Source organism: Muntiacus reevesi, chromosome X, assembly GCF_963930625.1.
Source record: "Muntiacus reevesi chromosome X, mMunRee1.1, whole genome shotgun sequence".
Classification (NCBI taxonomy): domain Eukaryota; kingdom Metazoa; phylum Chordata; class Mammalia; order Artiodactyla; family Cervidae; genus Muntiacus; species Muntiacus reevesi.
Window position 1 is genome coordinate 58,793,991 of NC_089271.1, and position 24,832 is coordinate 58,818,822.

Genomic DNA, 24,832 nt, shown 5'->3' on the forward strand with positions numbered 1-24,832 from the left:
GCTGTATATTGTCACCCTGCTTATTTACCTTATATGCAGAATACATCATGAGAGGCGCTGGGCTGGAAGAAGCACAAGCTGGAATCATGATTGCCGGGAGAAATATCAATAACCTCAGATATGCAGATGACACCACCATTATGGCTGAAAGTGAAGAGGAACTAAAAAGCCTCTTGATGAAAGTGAAAGAGGAGAGTGAAAAAGTTGGCTTAAAGCTCAACATTCAGAAAACTAAGATCATGGCATCCATTCCCATCACTTCATGGGAAATAGATGGGGAGACAGTAGAAACAGTGTCAGACTTTATTTTGGGGGGGCTCCAAATCACTGCAGATGGTGATTGCAGCCATGAAATTAAAAGACACTTACTCCTTGGAAGGAAAGTTATGACCAACCTAGATAGCATATTATAAAGCAGAGACATTACTTTGCCAACAAAAGTCCGCCTAGTTAAAGCTGTATTTTTTCCAGTGGTCATGTATGGATGTGAGTTGCACTGTGAAGAAAGCTGAGCACCGAAGAATTGATGCTTTTGAACCATGGTGTTGGAGAAGACTCTTGAGAGTCCCTTGGACTGCAAGGAGATCCAACCAGTCCATCCTAAAGGAGATCAGTCCTGGGTGTTCATTGGAAGGACTGATGCTGAAACTCAAACTCCAATACTTTGGCCACCTCATGCAAGTAGTTGACTCATTGGAAAAGACCCTGATTCTGGGAGGGATTGGGGGCAGGAGGAAAAGGGGATGGCAGTGGATGAGATGGCTGGATGGCATCAACAACTCGATGCACGTGGGTTTGAGTAAACTCCGGGAGTTGGTGATGGAGAGAGAGACCTGGCGTGCTGCGATTCATGGGGTCACAAAAAGTCAGACACGACTGAGCAACTGAACTGAACTGAACTGATAGGACTTCAGTAAGTGGTCAGTTTAGAGGAAGCTACTGAAAATATAACAGAAGGAACACAGTCACGCTGATTGAATATTTTAATTTTTTTGCATTAATACTTGCCACACCATTCATATTGAGATTGCCTTAGTTGAAGTTCTTATAATTTCTCACTTGTATTATCTGTAACCATCTCCTAACTGGTCTTCTTGTTTCCAATAATCCATTCATTCAAAACACCTCTCTATAAGGAGTTCCCAGAGAAGAGAATTGTGGTCTCAGGGAGCTTCCTGAGATAATTTTAGGGTGTCCATTCTTCCCTGGTGTCCCAGTTGATGAAGGATCTGCCTGAAATGCAGAAGACCCAGGTTCAGTCTTTGGGTCGAGAAGAAGGGAATGGCAACCCACTCCAGTATTTTTGCCTAGAGACTTCCATGGACAGAGGAGCCTGGCAGGCTACAGTCCATGGGTCAAAAAGAGTAGGACATGACTGAGCGATTAACACTTTCACTTTCACTTTGAGGTCAAAACTATTTTCATAATGATACTAAGTTTTTAGTATTTTGTATGAAAGTCATTTACCTTTTTCATTATGTGGATACTTGCATGGCTGGCACCTTAGCATGCATAAAAATTTCATAAAATTAAATGGTCACTAGATTCTTCACAACCACTAACTCCCAGAAAAAAGAAGACATTTTCACTTTTAAAATGTCCTTGATTAAGCAGCAAAAATATTAATTTTTTAAAACCTCAATACTAGAGTATGTAACTTTCTAATATTCTATGTGATAAAATGGAAATTAAAAATAAAACAAATACAACAAAATATGATGGTTGTCTCAGGGAAAGCACTTGTGAATGGTGGGCTGAACTAGCTGCTTTTTTCATAGAACATAATTTTTAATTGACAGAGCAACTGAGAGATAAACTATGCTTAGTCAGACTTGGGTATTTGGCAAATATTTTCTTTAAAATGAATGATGTGAACTTGTCACTTTAAGGAAAACAAGTGACAATATTTGTTGTCAATGATGACATTTGAATTTTCAAGTAAAAATTGGAATTTTAGAAAAAAATTTTATCTTCCACCATGAGCTTGAGATTTTCCCACAACATTTTTGATAAGATCAATGATATTATTAACACAGTCTTTTAAAATTAGTGTATAATGAAATGTACATGCAGGATTTGTGTTACTAAGTGTACTAAAATTTTCCAAATGACCAAGACGTGGTGCTACAAAATCATTCCTGGGTAAATGATTCATTCAAAGTGCAATACAGATCAATGGATTGCAATGTCATAGAATATGCAAAGTTCATTAAGATAATTTTTGGATCCACATTGTAACTAAAGTTTAAAAAGCTATACTTGTGGAGTTTTGGTGTAGCATTGTGGCAGTCTACAGGGTCTGCCTGTGGCAGTCTGCCTGTGGCAGTCTACCATAGGGTCGCAAAGAGTTGGACACGACTGAGCACGCATGCACAAAGATTATCCACATACCTGAGTGAGGCCAGATTTTCTTTATTTCCTTCAAATAAAATCACATCATAATAGATTGAATGCAGAAACAGCCACTAGAATCTGACTGTCTTCTACTAAACCATAGAAAAAGAGTTTTAGGAAAAATCTGAAATTATACCATTCTTCTCACTGTGTTTTATTTTTGGAAAATATATGAAGCTTTTGCACAGAAAAGGAAACCATAAACAAAACAAAAAGACAACCCTCAGAATGGGAGAGAATATTTGCAAATGAAGCAACTGACAAGGGATTAATCTCTAAAATATAAAATAGCTCATGCAGCTCAATATGAAAAACAACAACAACAAATAACCCAATCAAAAATGGGCAGAAGATTTAAATAGACATTTCTCCAAAGAAGACATACAGATGACCAAAAAGCACATGAAAAGATGCTCAGCATCATTAATTATTAGAGAAACGCAAGTCAAAACTATAACGAGGTATCATCTCACACCTGGCAGAGTGGCTATCATAAAAAAATCTACCAACTATAAAATTTGAGAGGGGATGGAGAAAAGGAAATCTTCCTATTAATATATTGCTGGTAGGAATGAAGAGAATATTATGGAGGTTCCTTAAAAAGCTAACAATACAGCATCCATATGAGCCAGCAATCTCACTCCTGGGCATAAACTGGAGAAAACCATAATTCAAAAAGATACATATTCTGAAATTTATCAGAAATGTATACTTGTCTAATAGTCCTTTCTATGAATCCTTTTTTATCATTATGGCTTACAACAATTTAGTAAATTATATTTTAAGTAGATTTAAAATAAGATATATACACCCCAGTGTTCATTGAATCACTATTTACAATAGCCAAGACATGGAAGCAACCTAAATGTACATTAAACAGAGGAATGGATAAAGAAGATGCGGTACATATATACAGTGGAATATTACTCAGTCATTTAAAATAATGAAATAATACCATTTACAACAACATGGGTGGACTTAGAGATTGTTATACTGAGTGAAGTAAAACAAAAACAAATATCATAGGATATCACTTACATGTAGAATCTTAAAAAATGGTACAAATCAACTTATTTATCAAATAGAAGTAGAGTTACAGATGTAGAAAACAAACTTATAGTTACCAGGAGGTAAGAGAAGGAAGGATAAATTGGGATGTTGGGATTGATATATACACACTACTATACATAAAATACTAATAAGAACCTGCTGTATAGCACAGAGAACTCTCTACTCAATGCTTAGTAATGGCCTATATGGAAAAAGAATCTGGAAAAGAGTAGATATATTTATGTGCATAACAGAGTCACTTTGCTGTACACCTGAAACTAACACAACATTGTCAATCAACTATATTACAATAAAGTTTTTTAAAATGAAACAAGAAAAAATATTTTTAAGTAAAAATATGTTAATATATATTGGTTTAATATTGTTTTTAGTGGAGTATAATTGTATTATTATTTTTTCAATGAAGCAATAAAAATTTTTAAATTTACCAGTTTTAATTTGCAATATGGTAAACATTAATAGATATCACCCACAACATCAAAGCTTCTTTGAAGTCCTCAGTAATTTTTAAGATTATAAATGATACTGAGATCAAAACATTTGAGAACAATTCCCCTATACTACCCATGTCATCTACCTGGTTCTTAAGCTTTAATGGCCTTCAAGAATTCAAGACCCTTTATAAACAGGCCTAAAGCTTCCTTTTATGTATCATCTTGTGTCACTCCCCTCCATGCACTGCTTTCCACACATCAGCTGCATCTGTGTTAGGTAACTTGCTAGTCCTTCCATTTGCCATTCTCATTCTTACCTCCATGCCTAGGACACCTAGCCAATTCGAACACCATATTTCTCTGGGTCTCCCTTCCCTATTTGGCAGATTTATTGATCTCTTCTTACTTTCTTCAATGTACATAACTGTCTTTTTCCTCATTTTTGCAAATAACAAAACTGAAACCCATAGAAAAGAGGGAGACATCTAAGTTCCACAGCAAGTGAGTGGCAGAGCTAGAGCCTAAATTCCCACCATTTTTTTCATATTTTTCTTCATGGAAGCTGTTACAGAGAGCAGAAAGTATTGAAGGCTCTGGAGAGAAGGATAATTAAGTTAAGTTGAGCTTTAAACAATTCTGGGTTGGAACATTCTTAAAGGAAGTAGCCCTTGACTTTGGCCTGGTCTAAGAGCAACCAATCTTTAACCATGTTGACACAGATGAAAAGCAACTCATAGGACATATTCTTATCCTTTTTAGCTTCTTCAGTTCTATCCACACTGTCCAGTCATTATCCTTAAATGAAATGTCTGAGGGGTTTGCAGGCACTCAGGAGGTCATCTGAAAAGTACTGCTCCCATCTGAAGAAGACTAATTGAACTGATGTTCTGTTACCACTGCCTGTTACACACACTGCCCTTATTTGGCTCCCTAGGCTTGGCTAAAAAAACACTAGGAGAGGCCTACGTGTGTGCATGCTCAGTAGCTTCAGTCATGTCCAACTCTTTGAGACCCTATGGACTGTAGCCTGCTAAGACTCCTCTGTCTGTAGGATTCTCCAGAATACTGGAGTGGGTTGCCATGTCCTTCTCCAGGAGGTGAAGCCTAAAGCAACATTTGGGATTTGGTGAAAAATGTAATTGCCTGTTTCAGAGAACTTTGATTTTCCCATAATATTTCCAAATGGCATATACTGAGAATATTCTCTTTGGATAAAATTTGTTTTAAAAGCTTTTGTTAACTGTCAAGAGATAGTTTCTGTGAGGCCTCCTAATGAAACTAACTCTAAAGAATGCTGCTTGTTCTATAGCACCTGGCTAGTCAGGAAAGGCTACCCCAAGGACAGGAGTCTAAAGGATGTTAATGAAAATTAATTTGGTGTCTAGATGTCTTGAAGACACTGTCCTATGATAAAGCTTCTAGGGTGGAGTTGATTCGGTCAGTTTAACCCATTTAATTGGGGTACATTTGGGCCATACCTTGTGCAAAGAGCTTGAAATACAGAGTTGAATAAAACTAAGCTCATACCCCTGAAAAGTTTATATTCTCCTCAGGAAATCAGGCAAAAATACATAGTATAATACATAGTATTATCAGCACTAAAATCAGTATGATTGGAGGAGTGACTATAATGAAATGGAAAAGGCTTTTTTTCAATACTGAAATGAAAGTGAAAGTGGCTCAGTCATGTCCAAGTCTTTGTGACCCCACAGACCATACAATCCATGAAATTCTCCAGGCCAGAATACTGGAGTGGGTAATCTTTACCTTCTCCAGGGGATCTTCCCAACCCAGGGTTCAAACCCAGGTCTCCCATATTGCAGGCGGATTCTTTACCAGCTGAGCAACAAGGGAAGCCCAAGAATACTGGAGTGGGTAGCCTATCCCTTCTCCAGGGGATCTTCCTGACCCAGGAATAGAACCGGGGTCTTCTGCATTGCAGGCAGATTTTTTACCAACTGAGCTATCAGGGAAAGACTCATGAAATAAAGCCCATTATATTTTTTTAATGAAATGGAGAAGGAGTGACTATAATGAAATGAAGAAGGTGAGCAGGACCTTAAGATGAACAGGAATTCATTGGTTCACAAAATATCATTACAATTTTAGGGAACCAAATACGAAAGGCATGGAGGTAGGAAAACTGAGCTTACTTAGTAGTTATTCTTTGGCTGTCATCTGCCACCTCCAGATCCATTCTCTGCCATTATTTTCCCTACTCTGTGTTCCAAGAGGTTAATCTTAATATTGTATTAACTTGTTTGATGGCTTCTGGCTGAGTTTGGCTAACAAGAGGCACTGACAGGTCAAGAGTGGGAGGAGAAGAGGTCTTGCTATTTCTTCCTCACTACTTTACTGCTCTAGTTCTCATTTCTGACACTGTCTGGAATTTTTCCTGATTATAGTTCCTACTAGGAATTTCTTCAAAGTTCCAGCTCTCTTTTGGTGTTGGTAATACTTTCCCATTTATTTACTCTTTCAGTTCAAAGGTTCAAATGGTATCCTGTCATTCTTAGACCTTGAGTGCTTCACCGTGTCTTGTTGATACCACTAACCCTGCCCACAGTTTTGAAAGTTATCAATTTAATTCCTGCAGGACCATTGCAAATGTAACTGAGAACATTCACAGGTCCAGTTTTCACAGAATTTAAAGTGTGTGACTGGGGAGAACAAGAAGATGAGGCAGAGTCTACATGGCAGAGTCTTGTATGACTCTTTTCATGAAAGACTTTGTGAGTAGGTCATGAAGAACCTTTATGAACCAACTTTGTTCTCAATTGGGAACTCCTGAGGTTTGTTGATTTGTTACACAGATGAGGCCAGAATTAAGATCTACAATTTACTGAATATTTTACTTGTGCCAGACATTTTATCTTTATTATCTCATTGAATCTTCACAACTCTTAAAGGTGAGCACTTATTGATCTCAATTTTACAAGTGAAAAAACTAAGTCTCAGAAAAGAGAAATAACTTGCCTACTAGATTGCTAATGAGTAGAAAAGGAAGATTTGAACCTGTGCCTGCTTAAGTCTAGCATTTGGGTGCTTCACTAGACCAAGTTGGATGATAAATTAGTCTAGACCTTTAGAGTGTCTTTCAGCCCTACAACTTCATACTCTATGGGATAAGAAAGGTATCTCCACCTAGGTTCATTGGTCCATCCATTAACTAAAGGCGCTGGTGGTACCTTGTGGGGTACATGCAGGGGTGTGAATGAGACTTCTTGGTTGGGCACAATACCTTCATTTCCTGCAAATGTCCCTCTGCTGGCCATGTCTTCCCCATGTCTGTGCAGAAACAGAACCATATAGCTAAATAATTCTGATAAAATTCTGTCTTTAGAAATGCCAGTTATATCAGCTCTTCTGGTGGAAATATAGCACTCCAGCAGAAGTGAATGCCACCTATAGTGCCAACCAGTGTTTGCTTAGTTTAACTCTGGCACAGTCTAAGTTGATGTGGCTATTGAGTTTGGATATTAAATCAATTTAGTATCAAGTCTTAGGAAAATGAAAACAATCAACTTAGAATACCTACTCTGGGCTGAACACTTTCCATTTATTCCTTACTACAACCCTGAAAGGCATGTGCCATCGTCCTCATGTTACAGGTGAGGAAACTAAGGCTTAGAGGAAATGATTTGTCAGGGTGTAAAGTAGCTAACAAGTGTCAGAATAAGCACTGGAATTCAGATGCTACTTGACTTTTAAAGGCAATATTTTTCCTACTGTATTACATGAGCAGTACAATATACTGGTTAAAACAGATCACCAGCCCGGGTTGGATGCATGAGACAAGTGCTCCAGCCTGGTGCACCGGGAAGACCCAGAGGGATTGGGTGGGGGAGTTGGGAGGGGGGATCGGGATGGGGAATACATGTAAATCCATGGCTGATTCATGTCAATGTATGACAAAAACCACTACAATATTGTAAAGTAATTAGCTTCCACCTAATAAAAAAATAAACGGGAAAAAAAAAACACCTCAGAATTGAAAACTTGGTTTTGAATCCCGGTTCCTTCACTTCTTAGCTATATGACCATGAGCAAGTCATGTATAACCTTTCTGTGTCTCAATAGTATCTGCCTCATAGTACTGTTGTAGGATTAAATGCATTAATATTTGTAAAGCACTGAGAATGTCTGACACAGAGTCAATGTCATATATTTTAAAAATATAGAGCCATTTCTATTCCTTTAAAATATCTTGATTCTTCCATTCTTGGGCCTGGAGAAGAAAAGAAAAGAAAGGAACTAGATCAGGAGGCAGACTCTCCCAGAAGGAAAGTAGTTTTTCTCCTAAACCTGGAGAAAGACTAAGGCTAATAGCTGAACTAGAAAGACCCAATCTGTAAAGCTTGAGATAAAGTATGTGGTTTCTTTGTCTTGTGAATTTTTGTGCCCACCCTCCCTTGTTCCCTCACTGCAGCTTGATGTTGCTTAGCTAGCTCTCTCTGACCTCCATTTTCCCTTTATATCTGGAAATGGCTGCTGAGATGACAGCAAGAATAGAGACAGTCATCTGGAGGATTGGAACTTTGACTAGATTATGAAAGCAGGGCTTGAGAATCATAACACAATCTGGCTCAAAAAAAAAAAAAAAAACACAGAAACTTACATATGTTTCAGATTCCTTCACACTAGAGTCAAATTAGCAAGGGAAGAAGAAATTTCCATGGCCATACCTTCTTGACCCAGAACTGATAAAGTTATATATCATTCATAGATGTGTATATGTCTATGGATACCTTAGGGTTTCCTGGAAATCTGGGGTGGGAAGGGAGGAAAGTATGATCTCTACTTACCACTGAAAACCCTTCTGTGAGTAGGGTAAAGCTGATGATCACTAGGGAGACTCTCACTGCCTTGTACAGGTATGATTTCCATCATTATAGTCTGAGTATTGGTTATTACCCTTTGCTCAGTCAAGAATCATGCACTTCTGAATATGATTTGTGGAGCTTCTTTATTCTCTAAGGCTGCCACCAACCTAATGCTTCTGACTGATTGAATGCACACCTAAATGCCCAATAGTTGCATTGTAAAGGGAGAAAAGTACTATTTCTTGTGTTAGACACACCTGGGGGCAAATCCTAGGACCACCAATTAATATCTGTGTGATCTAAGGTAAGTTTTTAAACTTAGAGCTTCAGTTTTCTCACATCTAGAATTACAATAATACTATCTTGCCCATGACTGTTGTGAAGAGTATATAAAAAAGTGTAAAAGTTTTAGCAGAGGGCCTTTCCCTCCCCCATTGCCCAATTCTTTCTCTCAGCTCCCAGTCAGCATCCTAAAACTTTCAGGGCTTTGAAAATGTAAGTTAATTCTATAAATTTAAAGCCCATCCTTCCCACTAACCAAGCTCCATAATCTCTTCTCATTTAAAATTGCTAAGGCTATAATCTGTAGAATGACTGTCTAGTCCTTACATGGATCTGAGACACACTCATTAATGCTTCAGTTAGCCCCGTGATTATTTCACCTCCTTGGGGCTATTAAATGTAGTTGATATGGCCACATCTAGTGGTGTCTCTCACATCTTAATCAGAGATTTATGTATTTGTTACAATTTTCTGGCAGATGGTTATAAAGTATCTTGAGCAAGGGGTGCTTTGTCTAATTCACACAGTCTCCATATAAGCTATAAGTGGTTTCCTCACCTTTCCTATCACAATTTGCTTCAGGTACTGGCCACAACCTTATTTACTCTTCCTTGCTCCACCTCCAGCATCACAGCAAAAGCAATGAAAAGTTCTTTCTCGAAAACAGGTTCAACATTAGGTACTGGAGTCTTCTGTGTTAGAGAATGTTTTAGTAATGAAAATATGTTTTGTATAGGCTTAGGAGTCCATTCCTATCTAGACTTTTACCTTTTGCTCTCTATGAAACTTTGAGCAAGTAACAATCTTTCTGTATTTCAAGTCTTTATAGGTAAAATGGAACTAAAATGAGGTGGTTGAAAGGTTCAAATGAGACAATGTATAGAAAATATATGCAATGTGCCTGTCCAATTGTAGTACATTTTTTAACCCAATTACCACCCTAATTCTTTTGCCAGATCTACTGGGAAGGCTCAAGGATTCAGGCCTCTCCCAGCTATGTTTGACACACAATAAATGTTGAACAAATTTATTTCCTTCCCTTGGTCCCAGGGGACACCCAGTTCCATTATGGGGCTTGTTTCAACTCCTCAGACTCTGAATTCTAGAAGGACACATTATGCAAAGGTTCTGGATCAGATTCTTATAAACTGTTTACTTGTGGTCAGGACTAAGCCCGTTTTCTGCTTTGTCACAGTAGAACCAGTTTGGCTACTTAGCTGCCTGTTTCTTTCCCAGAGCTCTTCAAATTCATTGAAAGAATCTTTACACCCATATCCAAAGGTATTTTGTGATGTCTTATTCACTTCAGGGAAAATAATGTGATTATTTGCTGGATATGAATGTACCCTGGACAGCCAAGCGGCAAGATTAATTTCTAACTAAGTGTGAAATCAGCCAGCAGCAGGATAATGCTTTTCTTCTATATCTCCTTCAAGACCTACCCACTTGCTCACTGAAGACATTTGAGGAAACACAATAAGCACTATTGTAATGACAATAAGAGTAAAAAATGTAGAGGAACAGAGAGTAAGGAGTGTGGGAAAAACAGCTGCTCCCCAGAAGAGTATAAGGGGTCTTCATGAGGGTGAAGGTACCTAACCCACATAACCAGGAATTTAATGGCCATAGGAGGAAGGAGTCTCTATTCCTCAAGTCATAGGAATGCTTCAGGAATGCTTCATAGACCTGACTGTTGGAAACTGCACAGGCCAGAGTAGTGGGCTTGGATTATTGACATGAAACTCTGGCATAAGATGCCAGATGGGGGAAACTGAACCATGCATGAGGACAGGTTCCACAGGGTGATGGGAATCAGGGTGACTAGGTATAGGGCCAATGAACATGACTGTTTCCAGACAATCATTTCACTATACTGAAGAATTCAAGAATCAAGTGATAGATAGTTAATATTTGAGAAGATTTTGAATGGCAGAGCATGGTCCACTAGCCCTGAATAGGCATAGAGAAGAATCCATTCTTATATAGTATCTGAGGCAGCCACTGCTATTGTTGTTGTTGCTGCTGCTACTACTACCACCACTGGTTAATATTAATTGAGCATTATTTAAGGGCCAACCATGGTTATTTTGGTAAAGTAACTTGCCAATGGTGATTGAGGCATGAATACAGATAATGGTATTTGAGTTCCTTTCAGGGGGTTTAGAGGCCAGGGCTAGCAAAGGAGACATGGAGAATAGAGGATCTCAACTTCTACCGAGTCCCTCTAGATCTCAAGATCAGAAAGGAGACAAAATTCTGAGTATTAAGGGATGGTAGCAGGGGTGGAGAAGAGGTGAGTGACAGGACTGAGGTTGTCCATACCCTACCTACCTCACATCATGATAGCTCTGGAAATTACAGTAGAGCGGCACCTGCCAGCATCATGGTACCTAGATGGAAATAACTGAGGAAGTAGAAAGAAGAGGAATAAATCCAGGGCTGACAATACGAGTGGAAACTTAGTTCCCACAGTCTTGTCAAATGCTGGGAAATGTAAGGTATAGTGAAAGTCATTGTGCAGCCCTGTTCTCCAGAATCAGGAAAACTCTTTGTTGCAGCCTTAATTCAGGCACTTTTGGGGGGCATGCTCAGGGCCTGGGTCTTCAAGAAATGGGCCTCATAGAGTTTCAGAGGAAATGATACAACTTGAATGCACACCACAACAGGGAGGCCCACCTGTCTCATGGGGAATCAGTGGAAATATTATTCTGCAGAGGGTATTCCTGGGGCTGCCCCATCTTTTTTAAAAAATAATTTATTTTAATTGGAGAATAATTACTTTACAATATTGTGATGGCTTTTGCTATACATCGACATAAATCAGCCATGGGTGCACATGTGTACCCCTATCCTGAAGCTTGCTCCCACCTCCCTCCCCACCCCATCCCTCTGGGTTATCCCAGAGCACTGGTTTTGAGTGCCCTGCTTCATGAATGGAACTTGGAACTGGTCATCTATTTTACATATGGTAATATATATGTTTCAATGTTATTCTCTCAAATCATCCTACCATTGCTTTCTCCCACAGAATTCAAAAGTCTATTCTTTATATCTTTGTCTCTTTTGCTGCCTTGCATGTAGTAATGGTCCATCTTAAAAAAAAACAAAAACAAAAACAAAAAAACACAAACATTATTTTTGCTGTACTGGGTATTCATTGCTGCAAATGTTTTTCCCTAGTTGTGGTGAGCAGAGACAACTCTCTTGTTGCAGTACACAGGCCTCTCATTGTGGTGGCTGCTCTTGTTGTGAAGCACAGGCTGAGTGCAGCCTTTAGTAGCTGTGGTGCATGGGCTCAGTAGTTGCGGCTCCCAGGCTCTAGAGCACAGGCTCAGTAGTTGTGGTGCACAGGCTTAGTTGATTGGTGGCATGTAGGATCTTCCCAGATCAGGGGTTGAACCCATGTCTCCTGCATTTGCAGGTGAATTCCCTGAGCTATCAGGGAAGTCCCTGGACCAACCCATCTAGACCCCACCTACCTGGACTGACACACTCCTTTCCTTCCAGGCTCTGAGAAAATGTTGGGCACCTTCACTTTGCACTCCATTGGCCCCATGTGTGTGTGCATGCTCATTTGCTTCAGTTGTGTCCAATTCTTTGTGACCCTATGGACTGTAGCCTGCCAGGCTCCTCTGTCCATGGGATTCTCCAGGCAAGAATACTGGAGTGGGTTGCCATGCCCTCCTCCAGGGATCTTCCTGGCCTGGGGATTGAACCTGCATCTACTGCACTGCAGGAAGATTCTTTACTGCTGGGCCAATGGGAAAGCCCCCCACTGACCCCATAAAACACAGCAAGTCTCTGACTCCTTCAGGATATTCAGCTGTGCTGACTTGGGTTATCAGAATGCCAGGGCTCTGAGGGCAAGCTTAGAGCATCAAAGGTGCAAGGGACATTAATTTGACTTTTATGTCTCCTCTAGGAGAATTTTCCCAGTCTTGTAGAAGACACAAGGAGTTAGTTAAGGGAATGGTCTCAGTTTGTGGGCTTCCCAGGTGGTGCTAGTGGTAAAGAAACCACCTGCCACTGCAGGAGACGTAAGTGATATGGGTTTGATCCCTGGGTTGGGAAGATTCCCTGGAGGAGGGCATGGCAACCTGTTCCAGTATTCTTGCCTGGAGAATCCCATGGACAGAGGAGCCTGACAGGCTACAGTCCATAGGGTTGCATAGAGTCAGACTTCAGTGAAGCAACTTAGCACGCATGCACAAAATCTGAATTTGAATCCTGAATTCACCCTTTTCTGGCTGAGGGAATGTGGGGAAATTATGGAACTATTCTGTTTCTCAGTTTTCTCACCTGTAAAATGAGGCTAATGCCAGTACTTACCTCATAGGAATATTATCTGGACAAATTTAGTAAACTCATGCAAAGCACTAAGATTCACATTTGGCATATAGCAGATGGTGGCTCACACAGTAATGAATCTGCCTGCAATGCAGGAGACCTGCATTGGGTTAGGAAGATCCCTTGGAGAAGCGAATGACTCACCACTCCTGTATTCTTGCCTGAAGAATTCCATGGACAAAGGAGCGTGATGGGCTACTAAGTTTGTCATCGTTTATTACAGCAGCAATAGAAAATTAATACAGTGGTTTTGTGCCTCACTTTGTACGTGTCAAATGAGGGCTTAATACTTTGTCTTACCTACTTTACGGGTCTGAGAACAAAATGATGGACATAAGTGTGCTCTGCAGAGTTACAAGTTATAAAATTGTTAGGATATTCTCCAGTAGGGAAAAAATTGATCTGTTTTGAAACAACTGTATTAAAGCAATTAAAAGCTTAGAGCTCCTGACATTTCCCAGGAGAAGTGCTGAGGGTTTGGAGGACTGCTTCTCTCCTAGAGAAGTAGTGCAGCATAGGTGAAATCAAAAAACCTAGGTACGAGTCTATTTCCTATCTGTGTGACCTTGGGCAAGTAAGTTACGTTATCTCTCTGAGCCTCAATAAAGAAATGAGTGTGAACATGTGGCGGAAGCAAAGTATTCAGATGGAAGGCATATTCATCCTTCCCAGTGTGTGCCTTACTGCTGGAAGCAGAGATCTTGATTCTGGTAAACTAGTCACCCAAAGAAAGCAGAGTTGAAAGACCCTTGAGGTGGTACACTGAGCACCTGTTTTCTGCCATTGGCTTTGACATGTGACCTTAGATCAGTTCCTTCTCCTCTCTGAGCCTGTTTCTCCATTTTAAGAGGTTAGATTATAACTAGGTGTTTTCAGCTAATGAGCATCAGAATCACCTGGAGAGATGCCAGCTGGAGGATGAGCAAGAGTTCTCTTTTTTACAAGTCTCTCCTACGCCCAATAAACTACCCCCCAAATCCCAAATTAGAGGAGTTTTATTAAATTTTGTTAAGTATGCCCTATTCAGGATATAAGAGTTGATTTCCAAGTATGTGGTTTGAAGTAGCTGGTTCCCAAAGGAATATGGACGCCTTGCTTATACATTAATTAAAATACTTGCCAATTTCAAATCAGTTAACTAGAGTCATGCTCCTCCCAGTTTCTTGCAATTTCCATTAATGTAGCTTTGTCATGACTGTGGTATTTCCTCTCAGAATACTCCTCCTCATGTTAACTAAGATACTAATCTCTAGGCAGACAAAACCCAGTAGAATTGTCCATGCTTTCATTACAAGGTTGACTGTAGTTAAAATCCACAGCTGAGAATAACTGAATGTCAAAACTGAAAATACCTTTTGAAACTACCTGGTTTAAAGGCAGACAATTTAGGGGAGACTTGCTCAGCATTACAGACAGGAAGCGAGGAGTGAGTCTGGACCCCCATCACTCCTGAATGAACTCTTTACAATACTCCATGTTGCCTTTCTACTGCTTTTAATGCTCAGAGATTTGAAACTCAGATAACTTTCAGTCTTAAGGTGGTTTCACTATTCTTTGAAGTAGAAAAACTTCATTTATATTTCATCAAAGTATAAGACCATGTACAAAGCAATGTAAGAAGCAGGCAGCTATGGACACAAACTTTGTAAACATTTCCAACATACCAGATTGGTTTTCTCTACCATTTTTGGCCTTTACCTCACCAAGATATCTACTTCCTCAACCTATTTTGGCTTACAATCTGTGCTTCTCAAATTTTAATGTGCATAGTTATCTCCTGGATATCTTATTAAAATACAAATTTTGATTTCAGATGTCTGGGATGGGGCCCAGGAATCTGTATTTCTCATAAGCTCCCAGGTAATACTGATGCTGAGGCTGATTATGGACCATATTTTGAGTAGCAAGACTTGCAGATGTTGTTAGTCTCATTTCTAAACATCATCTCCACTTACTGTCAGAATTCCTTTACCACTTGGAGTAGTGTGCTGTATTAGAAATAGGAAAGCTCCTGTGGCTTCTAGTGCTGGGTTTTTAATCAATCCCTAACTGTATGACATTGGGCAAATTATTTCTCATCTTCCTGAGTCTCAAGTTTTCTTATCTGTAGAATGGGGCTGTCATTTTCACACAGTGATGTTGTGAGGCCTTAAGGAATAACTGGACTTGGAGATGGAGATCCCTGGGTACAAACAGATTCTGGGCCCTATATTTCCTTAGAAATACAGAAGACAATAGGAACAATGATTGGATCATGCATAAAATGCTCAAAGATTGTTTCCATGACAAAACTGCAGATAGAGGCCATTAATACTGGACAGTCTGTATACTTTATTAAAAGTCATGTGAATGTACTCCAGGATTTAATTCTTTTTCTTCTGATGTTACATATGTATTTTATAAAGGCATCTTTCTAGGATCTATTAATGTCCTTGGTATCAAATGATTCTTTTCCTTATGAAAATGGAGGTTTTTCTTCATCAAAAACATCTCTTCAAGGTATCTTGCTTTTCTCTGCATTTTTTAAATGCTTCTGAAGCTTTTTCTGGGCTTGTAATGTGTCAAGGCCATTAGAGGCAGCTACATTAAACATAGTATCATTGATCTACATTCTCTCAAAAGCAATTTTTTCTAGTCACAGAAGCACTTTTTCATTACTTTATTTATTCTAGTTATTACAGAATTAAAGAACTTCTTGAAAAGGGAAGGATTCTTTCGTACAATAGCAACTTATTTTAGAAATAGTCTACATGACATCACTTATTACTCAACTTGGATGCTGAATTATGCCCCTCAGTGGCTGGACAATATCCCTCATATTTTTTAAACAAAAAATTCAATAATATTTTTTATTCTAAATCATTTCTTAACTTTTGCTGTCATCACAGAAAACCCTTAATAGGGATTTGATCCCAAGGCATCAAGTATTGCAGAAGCACCAAGATCGTTTCATCTTCTCAAACTACATGTGTGGATGCTACCAGTCTCAGGGTGACACTGCACATGCTAGAACTTTGGGGAAGTAACAGACATATAGAAGGGCCTTTTTTTCTTTGAAAAGCAGCTAAGCCAAGGATTTGACAACTACCAACAAAAAATAAATCCTTCGTGTCACAAGGTAAAATTAAATGATCCTTTTTAAAACCTTAACAAATGGTCATACTGAATGGGAGGAGGAAACATAACAGAAATCGCTTTCAGCCCAGTTTTGTCTTCCCCAGTAAATTGGACCTGCATTCCCTCCTTCCCCTCAAATGCTTGCCTTTTAATATTTTGTTAATCAGGCAAAAGTCAGAGAGTCATGTCAGCTCCAGTAATATGGCCTTTATATTATAAAGGGAAAACAACATGGGATGCAAAATCAGAGAGACCTGGATTAGAATAACAGTTCTGTTTACTTGTGTGACCTTGTGCCAGTTATTTTAGCCTGCTGGGCCATAAATCCTTTATCTGTAAGATGAGGATAGCACCCACTTGTATGATTGTTGTAGGGACTAAAGGATTTAATATATATGAAGCACCTAGCACTTAGTAGGTGATTAATAAATGCTATCACTGTCAGTTCAAGATTTACAGTTCATCCATTGCCAGTTTCTCTAGCCTGCTGACTAAGGTATGCAGATAATTTTCTATAGTTGACACATTTCAATTATCAACCCCTTGCCATAGCCTCTTCTGAATGACTATCCATCAACCCCAAGTCAAGTCAATCTCATTTCACAAAAGCTTTTTCTCCTTAAATCAAAGAACAAAAGGGTAGATGCTGAGGTTCATTCTTTATAATTCTTTGAGTATAGCCCAGGGTAGGAACAGTCACTGCTCTTGGCTTCCAGCCAGACTGGTGGTCCCAACTCTTCAGACCAGGTTCTTGATCTGTGTCCCAGGAAACACATAGCAATCTCACAGCCACATTATTGGGACACATATTCCACTGGAATTGTGGTATCTTTCTCTGGTTTTCGGGCTTCCCTTGTGGCTCAGCTGGTAAAGAATCCGCTTGCAATGCAGGAGACCTGGGTTCAATCCCTGGGTTGGGAAAGGCTACCCATTCTAGTATTCTGGCCTGGAGAATTCCATGGACTGTATAGTCCCACAGGGTCGCAAAGAGTTGGACACAACTGAGTGACTTTCACTTTCTCTGGTTCTCAATAATCTCTCAATATTTGTGGTGGAATATACATTGATTGTGGAACTTCCCCCCAAGGAAACCACAGTGAAACCATGTCTCTAATATCTTCAAAAGTACCAAAGCTCAAATGGACACTGCTTCTGTGGCTAAAATCTGCATACCTGCTTGGTTTAGTTAGTCATCCAATGGGACAGAGCAGAGAGTCCGCAGCTCTGAGATTAGGGCTCAATGAGTATTTCCTGACTGAGTCCACCAGGCCTCACAGAGATTCTGTTTGGGGGTGAGCAGCACGTAGAATGGTGGCCACTTGGCTTACTTGCTTCTGGTTTCTTACCAACTTGGCCTTTGAGACTGGGTAGAGCTGAGAGTTCAACATGGCCACTTGGTTACACCTTCATTAAGAATGTTGTCAGATTTCTACTAAATTACTTCCACAAAGGCTCTCAGTGTGTTTATGTCAGATAACATGTCACTAACTCATCAATAAGCCATATTTAGAGTTAAATCTTAAAAGTAGCTATTGCCTTTCAGTAACACTGTTCCAAAGGCATCTCAGAGTTGGTTACTGCATGCATGCATTCTCTTCTCATCATCTCCTCTTGCCTCCTCTTTTCCCCATGTCTATGTTTCTTCTTGGTACTATAGTAAGTACACTAGCAGGGCCTTGCTAGAAGAGTCCAATAGGAAAGTCCTTTCTCTCACACTGGACCACATTATATTGGGTTGGTCAAAAAGTTCATTTGGGTTTTTCTGTACCATCATATGGAAAAACTTGAATGAATTTTTGGCCAACCCAATAATTACACAGATCCTAAAGACAGGCTATCTTAAAACCAACCCTTAAATCAAGGCACCTGTGTGGAAACAAGTGGTAACACTTTATCCGGCAGCTTCTCTTCAACAAATAGGAATCAGAAATGTCTACTTGTCAGATTTCTGACTCAATTCACTAATTAATTGTGTTTTAGTTCCTTTCCAATGATTGAAAAATCAAATGAGGAAGACCAGGAGCTTAGTTCTGGAAGTCCCACATGGTGGTAAGTATACGTGGCTCAAGAAAGAGGGTAAAAGTCAAACTCTCAAAATGGTGGCCCCTAAAGCTACCAGTCATGAGGCCCTTTGCTTGATAAGCATGGTATAATTGAAAGAACCTTGAGTAGGGATATTGGATCTTGTTTAGGCACAGCTGCTAACTTGCTCTGCCTCAGTTTTCCCAATAGTAAACTAAGCAGTTTGACTAAGTAATACTGAAAGCCCTTTCTAAACAATTATTTTAGGAATTGTAAAAAGAGTCAAAATTTTGTCTCAAGGGCTGTGGTTCTTAATCTTTATTATGTCACAGGTCCAATTTGAAATACACTAAAATGCTATGGACCATTTCCTCAGAAAAGGCACATTGTTGTGGAAGTCTGCATACCATTTCAGAGGCTTTATGAAGTTCCTGAGTCCATAGATACTGGGTTAAGAACTGTTTCTTTCAGACGATGAAAGAGCTTATCTTCAAAAAGCAAACATGAAACAACAGTGACAACTACCTGGCCTTTTTATCCATTTTAACAATTTTTCCCAGCATTTGATCCCAAAATGGAACTCCTACAGAACACACACAGTCTGCCTTTAAAACAAAAAAAAACTGTTTTAAGCTTTTGTTTCTTTCTGATTGCTTGGAAAGGAAGCTGTTAGGACAAAGCAGGAAGAAGAATAATTCAAACAGACATAGGCTTTGACATGCAAAACATGCTTTGCAGATTTGTCCTAAGTGGCTGTATGCAAAAGCAGGAAGGCCACCTTCCTGAGTCCACATTGGAGGGATTGTAGAGGCGTCACTCAGTCTGTCTGGCCCATAGGAGCAGATGCATTCTTGGCAATGTAGTACCATGCCAGAGCTCCAAACTGGCACTAGGGTCCATATCTTCAGTAAGAGACATGGTAAGAGCCTCCGAAGTTCAGCAAATATTCCTACTCCCCTACTTCCAAGGTAAGCAACGGCCCCAACTCAAGTAACTTTTAGTTCAGGGTAAGACTTCTAAGATCAATCTTTAGCCCCAAATCTTTCAGAGATAGATGGCCTTTTGAGGAGGCAGGAAGTTCAGAGAACAGTTGAAAACTGAGCTCCTCTCTTCAACTCAGGTCAGTGGATAGCTTGGTTTCTGCAGTCTGGCTTGAGGGAGTTCAGCCATTCACAGTCTTATAGGAGCTCAAGATAGACCTTCTAGGGGAATGAAGACAGAATACAAAGGAGAAATAAACTTGTGTATAGGACATGTGCCCCTTATTTTATAGCCTCCCAGAGCCTGAAGGTGCAGGGACAGGAAGAATCTGCTCTTCAGCACACAAGGATTTGAAGAAGACCCTTCTAGAACCTGGAAAGGGTCCCCTGAGGCCAAGGATTTTACAACCTGAAAGGGAAAGAAGAGAGTAAGGAATTAGCTATGATTGGTTAAGCACTTAATAGCCACTGGGCAGTAGGGCCTCTCCTGGTAGGTAGCAAATCTGCTCAGCAACAGCAGCTGGCTAGGAAAAAGCTCTTATAACTCAGATTCCATAGACCAGTCCCAATATGGTGCTATAATCAGGGCTGGAAACCCTGTGCCTTTAGCTTGAACTCTAATCCTCAAAAAGTCTACAGGGGATATAGAAGCCCGATAGCTCTGAGATTACCGCCCCTCCCCCCCTGCAGAATGGTCACTGCCTCTATGGCCCTACAATAACTCCAGATTTCCTTTTACTGGGACTTTACCTTCATGAGAGCTGATAAGAAAAAGCTTATCTACCCACAGACCTCTGAGGACTGGCAGTGATACGAAGAAAAGGAAGGAAGGGGAGTACATGGAAAGCTCTGCTCCAGATACCTGGATCTTGTTTATGCATGTATTGGTTTATAGCATGCCAACAATCTGATTGTCAATCAGAACTTCTAGGCAGAGAAAGAAATTTCCATGATCTCCATGGCTCTGGTGATCTTAGTAAGTTACATATCCCCTGTGAACCTCAGTATCTTTATATGTTTAGTGAAAGTACATATTATCTTCCTTATTTCTGACATTTGATATGGACTAAATGAGTTAATGGATGTGAAATTGCTTTGCATTTGACATATATAAAGAACTACGGACGAAGGTTCAAGGAGTATGAAATAGTGATTTGGGCTGAAGGAATGAAATCCCTCTACAAATACTAAGGTAGACTCTTGGGACCTACCAAAATATCAAATGAGAGTTTACTGATATTCTTACAGACCCAAAGGATGTCAGAATTAAAAGATTCCAAACATTTCATTTTACATATTAGGAAATTGAGGACCAGGAAAGGAAATGTAATTGCCCCAAATGTCACAATCTAGGCTTCCTAATGACTTTGATTCAAAGGCAATTCATAAAATTATACTGTAGTTTGGCTGAGAAAGAAAGAAAGGAAAGAGAAAGTAAACTTAAAAACACAGAGAACCTCAGTATTAAACAACAGTAAGTATAAGGGTCATGTAATTACAAAGTAGTAAACTGAGCCACAGAGGTGAATTCCCACCCTCTGGACCTACATGGCATTCCAGTTCTCAAAAACTCAGATCTCATAAAGAAGGCATGTGTGTAACAAGGTTTTGTAATCAGAAGAGGATACTACATACCTGAGGCCTCAACTCTCATCTCCAGGAAGTCTGCCTTGAGAACTGTGGGTAAAGGATGAAAGACATTTCACTAAGACTCTACAAATCAGAACTGGAAAGGCAAACAAGTGGGTGGGTAACCTTTCTGAGACAGTGCCAATCACGCCATTTGAAAAATTAGGAAGTGATTTCATCCAAATATTTCAAAACATCTCACTCCATGCTTATAGGTTAGGCTATCTCTCTAGCAGATTTAGAGAGCCCAGTGTCCCAGACCCAAAAACATCTTTCAGGTGCTACCACGATCCTTTGAGTGTCATACAATGGGAGGCTAGGGGAGATCAGAGAAATTGGCCTAAGACCAAAGACTACATTCTATGATTATCTTCAATGACAGAAGGGCAATGAAGGAAGGCAAATGCCTTCTATGAAACATGAATCTTATTTTGCCTCAGAGACCAAACAAGCTTTGCCTGGCCTCTTGATGTCTTTAGATCAGTCCTATGGTCACCTTGTCTAGAGATGGTTGGAGGAAAGAGAAAACCCTGGAGAACTAAGGTCCATATAATGTGGGCAGAAAATCCCAGACAACAGCTGGTCCCAGGGCTATGTTCTCAACATTGTTTTTCTATTCTCTCTTGAGTCTATTTATACCTACTCCCTGAGTGATCTTATTCCCATTCATGATTTCAATCCCCATCAAGCACTGAGACACCCGCCACCCCAAAGTCTACTATTCATATTGCAGTATATGTGAATAAATTTGTACAGTGGTTCTACTCAATAATTCTACCCCTAAATGTATGTAGGTCCAGTACCAATTACTAGTCTAAGTTGTAGTTACCCATCCGTCATTACTATCTGGATGTCTCACAGAATCTTCATACACTGTGTCCAAAATTGAGCAGAGAAAGTTTTCCACAAAACCTGTTTCACCATGATTAACTATTGCTACCATCTACCCAGCTGTCCAAGTTAGACTTTTTCTCTCTTAATCCTTCTCCACTGTTCCATATTTGAAAAGTAGTTAAGGTCTTACTGAGTCTACCTCAAATCTATCCTTTCATTCTATTCCTGCTAACAATGCCATATATCAGGACCTCATCAACTCATGCTAGGATGATTAGCCTCCTAATTTGTCTCACTGCCTTCAGGTTTTACTCTCCTATCTTCCTCATTGCCAACACAGTGTGTGTGTATTTCAAAATAATTCATGCAGATTAGAATATGCATTGTCATGTTTTTAAGCTTTTAAGCTCTCCATAATGACTAAAGAATAAAGACTGAACTCCTTGGTATGTTATATAAGGCCTTTACAACCTGGCCCCAATCCATCTTCCTGGCCTTAGTCCCAGCTGAGCTTCCTTCCCCTCACCCCCACATTTCAGCCAAAGTGGAACACTAATCACTTTGTGAACCTGCATTGCACAAGCAGTTCTGCCTTACTGAAATACTTTCCCCTATTTTCTCTTCTTTTGAGTTTTTAATTTTTAAATTGTTATATAAGGGAGATAAATGAGAAGTGAGGTCATTCAAATATCAGGTTACATATAGTCAGGTGTACAAATTGGAGGCAAAAAGGGGCACAGCAAAGGTTAAATAGATTATCATTTTCATTAGAGATGAGATGAGATTGACTGTGGCTAGTCTAAGAATTTTGACCAGCAGCCAGCATGTAGATGTACTGATGAAAATGGTGGTTACAAAACTGGGGTCAGAAAGAAAAACACTAATACAGTATATTAACACATATATATGGAATTTAGAAAGATGGTAATGATGGCCCTATATGCAAGACAGCAAGAGAGACACAGATATAAGGAAGAGACTTTTGGACTCTGTGGGAGAAGACAAGGGTGAGATGATTTGAGAGAATAGTATTGAAACATGTATATTACCATATGTGAAATAGATGACCAGTCCAAGTTAAATGCATGAAACAGGGCACTCAAAGTTGGTGCACTGGGAAAACCCAGAGGGATGGGATGGGGAAGGAGAAGGGAGGGGGGTTTCAGGATGGGGGGACATATGTATATCCGTGACTGATTTATGTCAGTGTATGGCAAAACCCACCACAATATTGTAATTAGCCTACAATTAAAATAAATTAATTAATTAAAAAAAAAAAACGGGTCTAGACGGAAAGAGTGCTTTTGTCATGTGGATACTGAATGGGAGGAATCTGTATGTACCTAGGAAGGTGACTCATGACATATTGGAGAACTGGTTTACCCACATTGGTCTTACACACACTCCTGCCAAGATAGAATCTGGAGATAAGGAAGAGGATTAAATTTAGGTTCCAGAGGCTTGAACATAGGACTGGTAGGGTCATTCTCCATCCTGAAGTGCCTGCTTTTGCCATAGTACCCTATGTTGCAGTTGGTCCAAGACTTCTCTGAGCACTAGGACAAATATGGCAACCTAGGCAATGGTTACCAATCTTTCCACATTTTCAATACCAGTTTGGCTATAGTTTCCCTATTAGAAATCAAGCTGCCTTAAAGATTCTACTGGACTTTGTTCATGCCTAGTACATATACAGCTTAATGCCTTGGGTCCCTGTTCAAGGCTACAGAATAATCCTTCTCATTTTCAGTGTATTCTACCCATCTTTCAAGCTCCATCTCGATACCACTACCTCTAAAAAGCTTTCCTTTAGATATGCCCAGTTCACTCTGTTAATTCAAGATTGTTTTATTCTATTTTCCTGGTATTTATTTATCATATGGCTTTTCCTAGGGAGGGAGGAAGGACTACCCAGAGGTAGTAAATAGTCCTGCTTATAGGCAGATGCTTTAAGAATATTAAGGTGTCTCATTCTGTTTTTCCTTCCCACCCCCCCACCAAGCCTATCTGATTAAGCCTGCTTCAAAAAATATTCTAGGTAAAAACTTTATCTTCATTATATCAGTAAGAGAAATCTAGGGCTTTGATCTCACTTTCATCTGTTATGGTAGAATAGATGGTAAATTATTGTCTAAGGAGAATTTGGTCTAGACTAGAGTTCCGTGTGACTGATTGCCAAGCAGAATTTGAGTGTCCTGCTATTCAGAATCATGTCCTGGTGAGTCAGGGCCCACAGTTTTAACTAAAATGATGTCTAACCTATCCCAGCTCCAGTGCTGGTAAAGGCATATTACTCTGCTTTTAACTGAACACCCGGAAGAGTTACACTCCTATCACCCACCAGGAAACACAATTTTGAACTCTCTGATAAGCAACATTAAGTAAACTCACAGAAGAGTCGAGTCCCTGAAGGATAAGCAATCATTTCTCCATGTGTTCCAATCTAAAGGGTCCCAAATGATAGGCCTTGAAAAGTCTACACCAGCACTTGAAGAATTTAAAAACAAATTAATTGGAAGGAAGAAAGGAAAGAAATGTAAAAACCTAGATTCCCAAGCCCTACTCCTGGAGATTCTGTTTTAATGAGTCTAGAGTGGAAGGCAAGAATCTGTGTTCATTTTCTTTTCCCTCAAAATTTTCCAGGTGATTTATATGTGCAGCCAGTTTGAAAACAACCACTTAAGTCTAATGCTTACCTCTGAAATCAGGACTATGCTTATTCTAAGGCTGTTTATGTTAGAATATTGCACTCTATATATTTCTATGAGCTGCCCTTTTAGAATAAAATAGGATCTAAATAAGCAAACTAACAAAAAAAGACCTACAATGAGCATAAAATTTTTGCAATACCACTTGGCATGTGAGTACTCTGTGTGTGTGTGTGTGTGTGTGTGTGTGT

At 39.6% G+C, this 24,832-nt stretch overlaps 1 protein-coding gene across 7 annotated transcripts in view; it reads right to left on the reverse strand.

The window, feature by feature from the left end:
* The window catches only part of OPHN1 (oligophrenin 1), a 734,952-nt gene that overhangs the window by 138,252 nt on the left and 571,868 nt on the right, over positions 1 to 24,832 (reverse strand). For 5 of the 7 annotated variants that reach the window (XM_065915118.1, XM_065915120.1, XM_065915124.1 and 2 more), the window contains 2 exons: positions 21,106 to 21,147; positions 15,999 to 19,879 (listed from right to left, as the gene is read on the reverse strand). In XM_065915118.1, the coding sequence (XP_065771190.1) occupies positions 21,114 to 21,147 (34 nt within the window). In that variant the 3' untranslated portion in view covers positions 15,999 to 19,879; positions 21,106 to 21,113. Of the gene's footprint in view, positions 1 to 1,203; positions 1,234 to 15,998; positions 19,880 to 21,105; positions 21,148 to 24,832 lie in introns of those variants that run through there. The other 2 variants (XM_065915123.1, XM_065915121.1) reach the window with 2 other exon arrangements.